General features: G+C 43.9%; 1 protein-coding gene across 1 annotated transcript in view; it reads right to left on the bottom strand.

The window, feature by feature from the left end:
• Vps8 (VPS8 subunit of CORVET complex) overlaps positions 1 to 15,028 on the bottom strand; it is a 215,747-nt gene that overhangs the window by 29,447 nt on the left and 171,272 nt on the right. Inside the window, exon 45 of the mRNA XM_060370095.1 lies at positions 3,588 to 3,641. Within this exon, the coding sequence (XP_060226078.1) occupies positions 3,588 to 3,641 (54 nt within the window). The remainder of the gene's footprint in view (positions 1 to 3,587; positions 3,642 to 15,028) is intronic.

Genomic DNA, 15,028 nt, shown 5'->3' with positions numbered 1-15,028 from the left:
CACCTAAATGAACATTGGTACAAAGTCCCAATTTATTTCTAATATCAGAGATCAGACCTCTACTCTTGCCTGATGCGTCTAAAACAAAAAGGGGGAACTGTAGAGAGCTGTGTAATGCCGCGCCTTAAAGATGGAGCTGGTTTCTGCCTTCCACCTTCCCGATGGTGAGTGCTCTCTGTCACAAACAACTCCATATTTGGCTAAGGCTGAGGATCTGGCTTGCTTCCGTGTATGTGGACCTATCTGCATTGCCCACGTGGTACGCTGGGGTTGGCTACCCAGAGGCTATTTAAGCTGTGGGCTGGCTTTCCCCAGGGTCAGAAGATTGTTCAAGGTTCCTGAATAAACTGCATTGAGAAAAAAAAAAAAAAAAAAAAAAGAGTGGGAAGGCTGACCCCTACCATTCACTTCCTTTAACATCACCATCAAGCTCAATGCATGGTGATTATTCACAGTGTGTGTGGAAAACCATCTATGTGTCAGAGCTCAGACTTTCACACAGTGCAGTCTCTCTTCAGTGTTGCAAACTGTGGTCACTGCACAGTTCCCAGGTCAGTTCCTCCCTGCTTCTTCCTGGGAGGAGGGTACGTAGCTTGTACCAGATTTACATCCTTTCTCCAGGCCCTGCACCAAGGCTTTTAGTTTAACATCTGTTGGAGTTCTGATTCTAAAGTATGTTCTTGAATGTAATTCTAGTTGTCCTGGTTTTCTTATTTTATTCCTTCTCTGATGCCCGTCTGAATGAAGAACTTAATGTCACCTGGAGAATGAATGGCCACTGGTGACATTTTTCTGTCTTTGAATTTTATTGCTTGTTCATTATTAATTAAATTTGTTTTTAAACAAAACAAAACAAAACAAAAAAGAATGACACCAAGGGCTATGTGTATCCAGTCATGGCTTGGGAAGCTTCTTTTTTCCTTTTGAGACAAGGTCTCACTATGTATCTCTGGCTGGTCAGGAACTCACTATATAGACCAGCTCAGGCCACTAGACCGAACTCATAGATCCACCTGCCTCTCCTCCTAAGTGCTGGGATTAAAGGTGCTACTGTTCCTTAGGCAGGTGGTTCTTTAGATGAAGTCGATTAGAGTAGCAGACCCCTGCTTCTGTGCTGGTGCCCCTTTTCTGATATTAGTCAGATACCCGAATTACAGAGCTGAGGCATCACCAAGTCTGAAAAATAGGTCATATCAATCTACTTCTAAATGAGTGTTTATTTAATAAACTCTTGGCTATGTGGCAGAATTTACTTTTACTACAACGTGAAACAAGGATGTTGCGGGGTAGCTAACCATTCATCAGAGTTCTTCATTGTCCTTTTTTTGTTTGCTTGTTTTTCAAAACAGGGTTTCTCTGTATGGCCCTGGCTGTCCTGGACTAGCTTTGTAGACCAGACCTCAACTCACAGAGATCCGTCTGCCTCTGCCTCCTGAGTGCTGGGATTACAGGTGTGCACCCCCATCCCTGGCTTCTTCATTGTACTTTAAGCAAAAGAACATAAGACTGCACCAGGCTGCTCACTTGAAAACCAGGCCCCTCTTGATGCCCGCAGGGCACCCTGTATACCACCTGGCATTGCCAACCTGTCTCTGACATGAACTCAGTGGCCGGCTCTTTGACCACCTCCCACTGAGGAGGGACAGCCTTGCCAGGCCACAGAGGAAGACAGTGCAGCCAGTCCTGATGAGACCTAATAAGCTAGGGTCAGATGGAGGGGGAGGAGGTCCTCTCCCTTGGAGAGGGGCAGGGAGAAGAGGGAAAGAGGGCGGGATTGGAAGGGAATGTGGGAGGGGGCTACAGCTGGGATACAGTGTGATTAAACTATCATTAATATATATGCATATAAAAATATATGCATAAAAAACAGTGAGATCACCTAGTGATGAGATCTGGTGATGCGATTGAGAACAAACACTGCGTTTTCATCTGGAGTCTAATGCTTAGCTCTGTATCCAGCATCAAGAAATACCTGATGACTGACATACCATGATAACTGAAAAAGCACATGGGAGTCGGAAGGCCCATGTCAAATAGTAGTTTTCACCATAGCATAAGCATTTGCTATGCATCAAACATAAGTGTTACAAACTTAAACAGTGTTTCATTTAGTTTTTAGGGCAATTATAAGATCATCACTAGCTTACACATGAAAGAAAAAAAAGAGGCCACCTTTTCAGAGGCTTTGAGCTTAAACTTGGTTATACACTAAGCCCAAGTTTTAATCATCCTGTTGGAAGTGTGTCATATAGTTACCATTCAAGAGCTTCAACAAGCCAGTTTCCCTCTGTATTCTATGAATATTATTCAATGAAACTAACAAGACTCAGGCTCTACTCTGACTGGCTACTGACTGAACCCAGAGATTTCTGAAGGTCGTCACAGCGGTGCTAGGAGTTGCTATGGAAATTTGGGAAGGGGTCTAACAGGAGGTTTTTGAGTCCCTGGGAACTGAGGGGCTCTGATTTCATCCTCTCTGCTTTCTGGCTCCTGATATGAACATGTTTCAGAGGTGTTCCTGCTATGCTGTATCACCTTCTCTTGAGGTGCACAATCACGAAGCTGGCAGGACATGAACGCAAACCCAGCCCTGAATGAACCTCCTCTTCTCTGTAAGCAGTTGGTGGTGTGAAGCCGACCAACTGCTCATGTTACGGTGAGTTGGCTCTGAGTAGTCAACACTCTAGCGCTCAGTCTTGCCTGCCCTGATGCTTTGACAGGGCACGGAGACATTCCTATATAATGTAACGCATTCCAGGACTTTTCAGACATTGTGTCTTGTTTCTATCCTTTTTTCCATTTGAAATGCCAAGGTTTGCAGGCTGAGAAAGGCTGGTGTGTGTCACAGTGCTTTGAAGCTAAAACCTACTGTTAGTAAACAGAGAAACAAGTTGTCATTTTTATTCCATGAATACTTTGCTGACTTCAGTGCTAGCTAAAATTTAACAAGAGGGGGTAAAGGAAACCAAAATAAAACCAGAAAGCAGCACCCCGACAATCAGAAAAAGAAAAGCAGTGAAAGAAGGCAGCAGAAAGCTAGGCTACTGACAGCCGTCAGCCAACTGCTGCAGCGCGAGAGAGAAAGGGCTGCAGGGCTGCTCTTACGACCTTCTGAGCATTGCTCAGGGCAAAGACTCATTGCTCATCAGGGCCTTGGGGTTTACAGGCAGAAACAGTGACACAGCGGGCAGGCCCAGTGCCGCATCTACTGACAACCCTTCATGTGGCATGTGCTGAAAAGCAGTGTCTCTACAGTTTATTTTGGAGGGAAAACGTGTCACTGAGAAAACTAGGCAGCTTTCCCTCAGAATGCTTTTCATCTGCTACTGTCTTCCGTGAGGAAGACTGCGACGATGCTAGCTCCACAATGCTTACAGTTCTTAGCTGCCAGGAGACTGATAGCTGGGCCTGAAATCCCATGGGGCTGCTCTAGGAGAGGCAAGGAATCCTAACAGCACATTAAAGCATCCAGTCAGAAAAGGCCTGAGAACATTAGCATAAGTTAACACCACTGCTATTTAGAGGGCTGACCATGGAGCAGAATATGCAAGAGGTAGGTCTTTGGACCAGTTGCTTTTAAGACTCACCTTCCTGGCAGGAGGATCCCCTCTGGACTGATGATATGATGGAGACATTTTTACCTGGAAAAAGGGAAAACATTTCAGTAACTTTTTAGATATAGTTAAACTGTATTTGACTCACATTCCAAAAAATTCAGCTAAATGAGTATAGCTGAGCTTAAGACAACAGCAATGAAGGAAAAAAAAAAAAAAGAAAGAAAAAAAAAAGAAAAAAGAAGAACAAAAAAACAAAACAAAACAAACAAACAAACAAAAAAAACCCAAGCGACTTTCAGGGAACAGTGAATAGAATTTTATGGGAAAAAAATTCTGGAGATCAAAAAGCCAATAATCAGGCAACATGAAAGTATGGTCAGGGTAAGACAACTAGAATGATAGTCCAGAAACTTTGTGTGTGTGTATTCATGGATTAGATGTATGCGGTGTGTGTGTGTGGAGGCCAGAGGGCATGGAGTGTCTTCAGTCACATCTCCTTATTTGGAGACAGGGTGGCTCACTATCCCTGGAGCTCACTGGCTGGCTAGGCTGGCTGGCTCGTGTACTCCCTGGGTCCACCTACTTCTTCCTCCCCAGAGCCGAGATCACAGGTGGGTGAGCAGGCACCTGGCTTTTTATGTGGGTGTGGGGGAGCTGGATGAAGGTCCCTATGTTTACATGTGACATACTTTACCAATGGAGCTGTCACCCTTACCTCCAAATTGTTTTTAATCAGGTGGTCAGAAACTACAAAGCTACAGAGCCTTGCTGGCAATACTGCCGATGGGAGCACAAGCAAAGCTCAGCGCTGCAAAGGCCAGAGGGAAAGAATTCTTATGGGTGAATCGCAATGTGGGCTGCACAGAAGTTCAGACAAAAGGTACATGTAGCTTATAGTTCTACTTAACTAAAGTCTAGATGATGCAAAGCAATATGGTGTGACAGAGATCTAGTGAGTGGCTGCCACTCACCAGTGACTGGAATAAGTTTTTGGTGGAGCTGGATGGAGGCAGGACCTTGAGCGAGGTGATGGACTCACTTCATTTATATATAGCTTAAGCTGATACACATTATTTACAGTTTATAGCAACTGTCACATAAAAACATTTAGGTAATTTGCAGGATGCACTTATACCATTGGTTTAAAGACACTTAACAACTTTATATGCTGTGTTGGAAAATAAGAAAGGCTTAAGACCAAGGATCTGCATTTCAAATCTGAGAAACTAAAAGAGGATTAAAATATAACCAAAGTAAGTAGAAGAAAGGGAGTAACGAAAAACACAGATGCCAAAACAATACAGGCCAGTGCTGCTGCTCTCGGCTCCCTTAGAACAAGCTACTAAGAGCCTGTTGCTGAAGACCCATACACACTGGCCATAGGGCGTGGAGAAATGATGTCCATATTGACCAGGAGGCTTCCTCCCTGCTGTCCTGCTTTCAGAGTACCAGGAGATGCTATGTAGGCCGCTGAGGTTGGGGTGTCATCTGCAGTCTTACCGGCTGTGAGCCTTGTGTGCTACAATAGTGACAGATGTGGGGAGACCTCTCCATGGGGGGTGGATGGTATGGGGTGACTAAGCCGCTCCTAATTGGATTCAAGGCCTGTTGTGCAGGAAGAAACGCTTGTCTGATACTGTAAATCTGACTCAGAAGCCATGGTCTGAGAGCTCACGGGCCCTGGGGAGGACCTTCACTGTTACTTTTCTAGGTGGACACACTGTCAAGCTGCCCTCTAACTCCTATCTCCTTACCCACACATTAGTGCAGCTCTCAGGCCGCCTCACAGAAGTTTCTTTGCACAGCGGATGGCAGTTGGCACAGAGACTCAACACAGCCAATGGGATAGCTGTACCACCCAAGGCTCAGGGACTATTACAGAACAGGAGACATAAACATTGTCTAAGTCAGAGGCCAGGGAGAAGCAGAGCAAAACTGTCTTCTGGACCCAACGGGACCACTGCACTCATCGACTCGCAGCAGCTGAGGTTGCCTACGTAAGACCAACCCAGTCCGCATTCCAACAGGGACTGGGAAGAGGCTCATGAACCCTGCAAGCCCTAACTGAGGTGCTACCAACAGCTGATAGCTTCTGGAGGAGGCGGCGTCAGCGGTCTTTGAGGGCGTGGCCTCTGGTGAGTTCACCACAGTCCAGTGGATGGTCCACAACCAGGAGTCTTATGGGCTGTGCACACTGGACTCGGTGGGTTATTAAGCAAAGAGGAGGGAAAGGTGGGAGGGGGTAGAGAGAAGGGGTGGTAGGAATTAGGAGTGGGGGATGAATATGATTAAAATACATCAGATGAATATATGAATTTCTCTAAGAATAAAAATATCACATTAAACATGAACAAGAACCAGCACAGACCTGGCTGGTAAGAAGTTATCAAAGCACTGGCTGGCTGGAAATCGAGTCTGGAAACACAGCCGACAGTGATTAAATGCAGGCTGCAATTTGTGAGGTAAGTTAGGTTGAATCCAGAAACTGATTCAAATCCAAAATGAGCTAGAAATGGTCAAATAACAGAGAAACAAGATACCAAACAGAAATATGAAATAAGACATGACAAAGATCCAAGTTAAATGCATAAGTTATGTGCTGAGTGTGACCACGGTGTCTCCTCCAGGAGTGTGGCGACCGGCTTGCACTGCAGTTTATACTTGATGACAGACTCCTCAAGCACTCACACACACCAACAAGTTTTACATTCTAACTTCTGCGACGTGTAGGTGTGAAACTATGACTCAGAATCTCATGTTTGAGGCTGGAGGTCAGAACCTAATTTTCCACAGCACACGGAATAAGATTACTGTATCAGAGCGACTCAAGTTTCTCAGTGAGCAAAGGCGTCCTTGTGGATTTTGAGGGCTGAACTGAATGCTAGTTTCCAGAGCCTGCATGGCCAACAGTCACGGTGCTGAAGAGCCAGCAAGTACCTGTACAGAAGACGAGTTCTCTGTCTGTTTAGGAATTTTTAGAAATGGAAGTAGATTTAAAAGTGAGCAGTTCTACTTTACGAGACATACTGGAATGTAGCTACAATTTGGTTGCTTTTTTTTATTTTTTTGTCAACTTGACACAAACTGAGACATAACTGGGAAGAGGGAATCTCGAATGAGAGAAATGCCTCCATAAGGCTGGCCCATAGGCAAGTCTGTCAGGCACTTCCTTGATTAATGATCAATATGAGAGGGCCCAGGTCACTGTGGGTGGTGGCAACCCTGGGCTAGCCGACCTGAGATGTATAAGAAAGCAGATTGAGCAGACCATGAGGAGCGAGCTGGTAAGCAGCATTCCTTCATGGCTGGGTTCCTGCCCTGACTTCCCTCAGTGCTGGACTGTGACCTGAGAGTTGTGAAAGGAAATAAACTCTTTCCTCCCCAAGTTGCTTTTGGTCATGGTGTTTTAGCACAGCAATAAAAATCAAATCAAGCTTACTCCTTATAAGGAGTAAGAAGAGGAGAGAAATAATATAGAACATACTAAGATTTTATGTGCCAAGCACCACAGTAGGCTCATCATGAGCACAACTGTGTTTCATCTACACTACCGCTTCTAGTATGGCTTCAGCCACACTTTTTAGAGATAAAAATCAAAGTAGCATTTGAGGAAGATCACGTGCTCCGAAGTGCTGTCTGAGCACATTCAAGCTGCCCAATCTCTGGGATTTAGGCTTTTAACAGCTGCATTCTCTAACACCTTGGCAAACAGGAAAACCGGAAGGCTCACATGAGAACGAACCTGTTAGGCATACTGTTAAGTTTCTAGTAAGAGATGGAGAAGGTCACTACATGGCACAAAAGAGCCCCTTTCTGTCTTACTTCACTAGGACTGCGAGCCTGTCACCATACCTAAGAAACGGGTCCTAACCTTCTGAACTAATGAAAGATGAATGTTCTTCAGTTACCTTCTGTGAGGACCCTAAAAACCTACTAATACAGAATCATACCTACTAAGAACTAAGAGTTCACTGCGGATTTCTAATACTGTTAGTGCTGAGCAATCACGGCCCTGCTGCTTTTATTTTTATTATAAAAAAGTGACTATCAACAGAATTGATATCAAACTTCTTCAGCCCGTGCCGATGGCCACTGTTCCCGCAGTCTCTGAGCGATGACTTAGACACACTGCAACTTGCTCATGCTTGTCAACACTGCACAGGCCACACCGGGAGCATCCCATGTCAAGTAAGTGCCCAAAAGGGCAAAATTACAGTTTTGACTGTTTCTTCGTGGTTTACAATGGAAATCCTTCTCTCTACAAAGTTTTGTGTTTTCTTTGTATTTCAATAAGAAAAAATGAAGAAAACGCAATCAAACAATGAATCCTACCTTTGTTGGATTTGTTTTGTGTTTTTTTTTAAAAAGGTTTATTTATTTATTATGTATACAATGTTCTGTCTGCATGTACACCTGTAGGCCAGAAGAGGGCACCAGATCCCATTATAGATGATTGTGAGCCATCATGTGGTTGCTGGACATTGAACTCAGGACCTCTGGAAGAGCAACCAGTGTTCTTAACCTTTGAGCCATCTCTCCAGCCCTTGTTTTGTGTTTTGTTTGCTTTTTTCTTTCCTTCTTATTTTCTCTGACAAGTTCATACATGTAATAGAGACAATATATTTCTCCCTTTATGGATCTGACATACACAAAATCACTTTAAAGTCTTAAAAGATAAAATATTCTTTAAGTCTGGACTCTCAAGTATTCAAAGTATAATTGATCTTTGCTACTATATAGAAATAAAATTATTTTTAATAATATTGAACTTAATATTCTGTAAGTCTGCCAACAATTACTTGTAGATTCTTGTGGTAAACTCTTTGAGAAGCTTAATTAAATGAATTATAAAATCTCCAAAAAAGTGACTATCAACAGAATTGATATCAAACTATATCTAAAGGACATTGTTCTTCAAATACAGAACTTGTAAGTAGAGACTCAAGCACGATGAAACAGGAAATATGAACAGCCTGTAGCTATTAAAGAAATTCAATTTCTTATAGAACAAAATTCCAAATCTAGTAGTGAATTCCAGCACAAATTAGTAGCCCACCCACGACGCCAGAATATACACTTATCGGTCATAAATAAAACATCGCAATTACCGTAGGCTGGCTGGCTGGCTGATCCTAGCTTCTACATCTAAATGAGGTGTAAGGAATGCACTGGGTTCTCAGGCTCAGCTGAGGAGCCTGCAGGACAGACGTCACCCTGACGATGCTTCCCATGGCTGTCATGTGACCTTGCAGGTAGGAAAGGTGTCCTGCTTTCACCATGTTGTTGGAACATGGTCCAGGAATGAAGTCCTGTGGGAAGAATTCTGAGTGACTGTGAGAAAAAGCGTCTACAGCCCTCTGTCTCTCTAAAACATGGAAGTGGTCTCGTGTTTCTCCCAGGTATAGCCGATAGGAGTGAGTTTACTTCAGGAGTGAGTTTACTCATTATTGCTTGATGTTGTTATTCGACTAAATGCTTAAACCATCCTCACACACCTCCATAGAAAAACATTTTTGTCATGCGTGGCTTGTCCCTGTGATGGTATACAGCTTGAACTCATGAGACCTTTACTCATGACCTTTCATAACCCTCAGAGTATACGTGGTCCGAGGCTCTGAATAAAGTTGGATGTTGCAGGAGACTTTAGTCCGTCTCATATATCAGCTCCACTCACTCAAGTCCCACCATCTCTAGGGCAGTGACATCATGTGACTTTCAGAAGTTAGAAAGCATGACTCAGATTAAGGATTAAAAACTGCTAGCTGTCCGGACTGTTAGGCTCAAAAGGTCTGCAAAAACTGGACTTGACAGTCCTTGGTGTAACATATCATGGCATCAATAGTCCGGAAATCGGGTAACTTGCATTTTTAACTTCTGCTATGTTCTTTTTGAAAAGGGAGAAATAGATTTTCAAAGAAAAGTAGGCATTTAAGCTTTAAAAAAATGACCTCATGAAAGGCTCTGCAGACGTTTTAAAGCAAGCTGGGACTAGATGTGGCGGATGACCCACAGAAGGCTGTTCTCCTGAGGCTAGATCTGGGCCTCTGATGAGCAACACTAGAGGCCCAGCAGCCCCAGACAAAGGTCTGACTCTTGTTTAAAGATTCCCCTGGAAACGCCTCAGGCAATGCGCTATGAATCCAGGTGCACAGAGAGCAGATCTGGGGATGTGATGACAGGCTGAGTGATGGCCTTAATAACGCTGAGCACGCCGAACCTTCGTGAGCTCTGTTAACAAAATGATTCCTGACTCAGGTAATTGGAAGTGAAAGAGGAATATCATCATTTTCTTTAAAAAGCTTATTTTTCCAGCTATATTAGAAAGAATATATACACACTGATGGAAACCTAGAACCAAGAGCAGACCCTGTGAACAGAAGCCACAATCAAATCCCACGACAGTGTCCAGTGTGAGCGCCTGCAGCCACACTCCTGCCATGTCCACACTGGACATTAAACATTAGTTTACCACATTAATACTTTCTCCAGTGTGGCTCCAGTATCTCATTGCTACAAAGCTCATTTGTTGTATAGAGGTACCATAATGAATTTAACCAACTATGGGCTACTGGGATATTTCGGTTCCTTTCAGTTTTTTAAATATTATGAACACCGTCATAAGCACCCAAGTCTGGTACTCAAGCCTGACCAGCTGTCAGAGGTCTGCGGCCCCATGACTCAAGATGCAGCATTCGGCAAAAGTGACTGCCAGATTTTCTCCAAAATGGGTCCATAAACCTTTTCCCTAAAACTCACAAGCTCTGAAACCAAAAGGATTGCTAACCAAATAACACAGTACAAAACCAAACACCCTGGTTTGGTACCAAACCTCACTTTACAGCAAAACCAGACCTGAGCTGCAGCCAGGTATGAATAGCTTTTATTACTCGCATACAACCATTTGGTTGAGACGCTGCTGACTCCACTCTGGGGCTCCTGTGTAACTCATGACCCATGGCTGATTTCTCACAGAGTCAGCTGCATGGCGGCCTTTGTCCTTTCTGTTGCTGTACCATTCACTAACCATTTCCTCTGCCAATGTCCACTCTGCTGGTGACCTCGTCTTCCGTTTAGATACTGCCATACAATCTCCAGATGCTTCAACATTTTCTAACTTTCATATCCCTAGTCAACATATTCAATCTTAATGGCTGCTCCTTGAGCATAGAATAAACTATGATAACTTTAAATGTTTCTATTAATTCTATCTCCTGGATCACCTCTGGGTCAGAAACTGTCAATAGATTCTGCCTCCTCATTTTGACGTATTTTCCCACCTCTTTGCTTGACAGCAAGTGGGAATTCTACCCTGCTAGGTATAGTCTATGTTCTAACTTTATTCTAAGCAGCTGCAAACAGCTCCATCTTTTTAGGGCTTTCTTTTACGCTTTGATGGTGGGATCAAAGCAGCACTTACTTCCAATTCTCTCTTCCTCCTTCACAGGGAGAGCACCTCTGGTGGTCTTAACACCTGTGGGTGCTGAAGCTTTGCATATGCGCTGGTGGGAACAGGCCTTACTCCTGGCTCTATGTGAGTCTGGGACACTGTTCCACTTACTTCTCTCGGATGTTTTCTTTTTCCCCCTCTTTATCTGTAAGTAGTGTTCTCACATCTCCTGGAGCACTCCTGTTCCTTGGCTGTCCTGCAAACCCTCACCACCTCGACATTCTCAGACTCTCTTCTTGACTGAGACTGATGCTCTCAGAAAAGAGTCCCTCTTTTCTAACTAGTGACTTAGTAACTTTCTTCAAGTAGTTTATGTCCTCTGTAACTTTTTAGGGATCACTGTATTCAGCTGCCTGGTAGCTGACGTCTTATCAATGATGATTCAAAATATTTTGTTCATCACCTCTCCCTAAGAAACCTCAAATATATTCTATCTAGAAGTGGAAATCTCTGAGTTTCCTATAGAAAATCCAAAATACCTGGGAACACAGTTGGCCAAAGGGACTTAAGTCAAAGACTATGAATTTTACACATAACATATGCACATTAACACGGGATGACAGCGGATGTTGCCTACATCCACACTGTCTGGTCCAGAGGCCATGACACTTATCTGGGCCGGGTAAACTACAAGCAGCAGCAGGTATTTGGCTTATGGTTCTGGAGTGGGAAACGAAGACTGAGATGCACCAGTGAGAACCTTCCGCTATGCCACGCATGCTGAAAGCGAAAGCACGCTCACGCACCCTTCCTCTTCTTAGGACGCCTTCTAAATCCAACGATGGGACCCCAAGCTCATGACCTCACGTAAGTCTACCTACCTCCAGCATATGAACCTGCAGATTTAGTTTTAAACACATGAACTCCGGAAGACACATTCAAGTAATATCACATACAAATATGAATACATATAGTCAAGGAAGACTCAAGAAAAAGCACTTGTCATACACGGGTAAAAGTGAGAGTTCAGACCCCCAGCTGGGCAGGCATGGAGGCTTGCTGTAATCTCAGCAGTCGGGTGACAGCGGTAAAGAGCCAGCTAGCTAGAAGAGCCAAACCGTGAGCTCCAATGCAGCACATGGCGCTGCCTCAGTGAAACACAGCAGATGGAAGAGACTCCAGAGAGGACACCTGTGTGGCCTGTACACAGGTTCACCATATCCTACAAACTCAGTCCACATACACACACACCCAAGTGCACACACACACACATACACACACACACACACACACACACACCCTCACTCACTCACAAAAGGGTATCTTTAAACATGTGCCAGTTTAGTAAGCACTTCTAAGAACCGGCTAGCTAAGTAAGCTAAAGCAAAGACATATTGCTATTTCAATGTACTCTGAACATTGGTAAGATGAATATTTTCACATTATTGGGCAGTGGAATTTTTATAAGTCCTTACTTTATATTTTCATCAAAAATGCACAATGGCTGAAAATTCTTTCTGCATTAAAGTCATTCTTAGATGTCTTGGGCATAAGCCTTTGCTAACTGGTAGGAACGTTATACCATTCATTACGACAGATATGGAAAAGAGGTGAAGAAAAGCCAGGAAATAGATACAGAGGTCTGCCCACAGCCCAGTCCCTGAGCTGTATCAGACCCCTTTGCTTTAAAATCATCAGTGCTTCCTATCGCCTTGAAGATGAAACAAACGTGCTCATGCTGCTGATGCTGCTGGTTTATTATCTGTCCTGAAGAAGACCAAACCTTGGCTGCAGACATACCTCGGCAGGTAAAAAGAAGAGCATGCTGTGCAAGCAGGAGGACCTGGGCCACAGAGGCTCTGCACACGGAGCCTTGACTGTAACCCTAGCCAACCCATGAGGAGATGGACTGCTGAGACAGGAGAACCCCCGTAAGCTCACAGGCCGGCTGGCCTGGACACACAGGGGATAAGCACAAAGACAGTGTCCCAAGGAAAGAAGATGAGGGTCACGGCCCAGATTGTTCTCTGCCTCTGTGTGCACCATGACACACTGACAGACACAAGTGGAGGACACACACCACAAACACAAACAGAACAGAAAGAGAAATAACAACAAAGAGACAAAGGATAAACAAAAATAAAACAGAACTCTGACCCTTGTTAATAGTGTTTAGGATCTAATAAATCTTTTTTTCCTTTGATCTTGTACTTTCGTTACTTTGAATTTACCACATGAACAGTTCAGGAGAACCTGAAATGATTTGATATTAGTATAAATTAACAACTTCGGGAGATACTAGAGCAGGGTGCTGAGCACTGCACTGAAATTAATGTCTTCTGTGCACTTCATCTGCATGCAGAGAAACCGGGAGTAAATTCCAGAGCCTCCAGGTCAGCCTTGGCCCTGAGATTCCTGACTGAGCGGCCGCACACCTGCTGCGACTAGTGGAAGAAACTCATTTGGACTGTTTCTCTGGGCTGTAAAGGACCAAATCCTCATTTCAGGAGAAAGCAGGTCTTCTGGGGGATACCTCCCGTCACGGTCATGTTGATTTGTTGCTGGACAACTAGTATGTAAGTGTTACTGGCTGGACATGTTGGCCAATAGTGATTTTAACACATTAAGTTAGGAAAGACTGGCAGGAGACAGCACTTGACCTGCCAGGACCACAGGGTTGGGGTTAAGTATTGTATGAACTTGAGCTGGAGTCAGAAGCCAGAAAATTAAATATCAGTTGTTATTGTAGTGGAAGTTTTGGTTTCTTTAAAAACTCAGTTGTGTTATGTGAATGTGTTTTTTGTTTTAGTCCCAACTGTGGAATGTGGAAGTTCTTTACCTACTGTTGAAAACAGACTTGTGAGAGAGTGCACGATCTCTGTCAGCTGGAAACTGCCTCAAGTGAGGGGCATGGCTTTTACCACCAGGAAAACATCCCTGTGTGGACTCTGAGAAGGTATAAATAAGAGCCCACAGACAGAGGATGCTTCAAATCACTTCAGTTTGCATTACTTTGCATTGCTTCGCTTCAAGATGCTCCTAGAGAGAAAGAGAAACACTCCAGAGAATGCGTCGAGGCTCCTGCTACTGTTTGCTGTCTGACTGGACCACTGGAATCCAGATGACTGACATTGGTATTGCCCTAAAGAATAAGCAGGAAGTAGCTAAAGAGGTCTACAATCCATGTCCATACTAAATTGCTTTCTTTCCTAACTAGGGGCGGGGGTGGGTTGGAGGGGAGGTAGAGGCGTTTAAGAAGCTTAAATAAAGTAGGTTTTTGAAAAATCTAAGTCTACATATGTTTCCTGAAAAGACAAAAGAAAAGGCTATTAATAGGGACAGTGTGCCAGAGCCAGTGGGATATTTGAAACACAGCCAATCATCCTGTTCACAGAGAGAAGCAGGTGAATGCCGAGTGGCTCCTGCTGTGTTCTCTGGACAGACTTAACTAGGATGGACAGCTCTTGAGAGGAGAGTAAAACGCTCATGTAGCGAAGTCTAATGAAAACCACCATACTATGGATTGATGGCTGTTACTTAACTTTTTCCCAAAGCCCTTGGGACACCATCCCAGTGGTAAGCAGTATTTTAAGATGTTCACTTTGCTCCTTTTAGTTACAAACATTTTGAAAACTGGAATGCTGATGTAATTCATTATTCACAATACATTCTGTGTGATGCCCTGGACTAACTCTTGTTTACCATTTCTGTAGCAAAACCCAGCACAGCATCCGCTCTAAGCTCCAGAGCCGCATCTGTGTCCACAGCTCTTTGTGAAGGTCATGAGAAACTCAATTTACACCATATGGAGTGTAACAAGGGCTTTTACTGTCCTTTTCAGTGGAATCTTTTTCTCAAACTGAAACTCCCTAGTATTTATACACAGGTCTCTCTGCCTTACAGGTGTATTTTCCTACTCACAGGCAACCTTATCTGCCTCAAAAGCTTGTACTGAAGTGAAGCAGAAGCAATGGTTAAATGTTACAAGCAAGCAAAGCTGAAGGCCTCAGAGAATTTTGCAGCCAAGTTTCCTATAAATGACAGAACTGGAAAACTGACAGTGCACTATGTCACCGGAGCCAAG

The sequence above is a fragment of the Meriones unguiculatus genome, chromosome 17 (genome assembly GCF_030254825.1).
Source record: "Meriones unguiculatus strain TT.TT164.6M chromosome 17, Bangor_MerUng_6.1, whole genome shotgun sequence".
Taxonomy (NCBI): domain Eukaryota; kingdom Metazoa; phylum Chordata; class Mammalia; order Rodentia; family Muridae; genus Meriones; species Meriones unguiculatus.
This window is presented reverse-complemented; position numbering and strand designations above follow the sequence as displayed.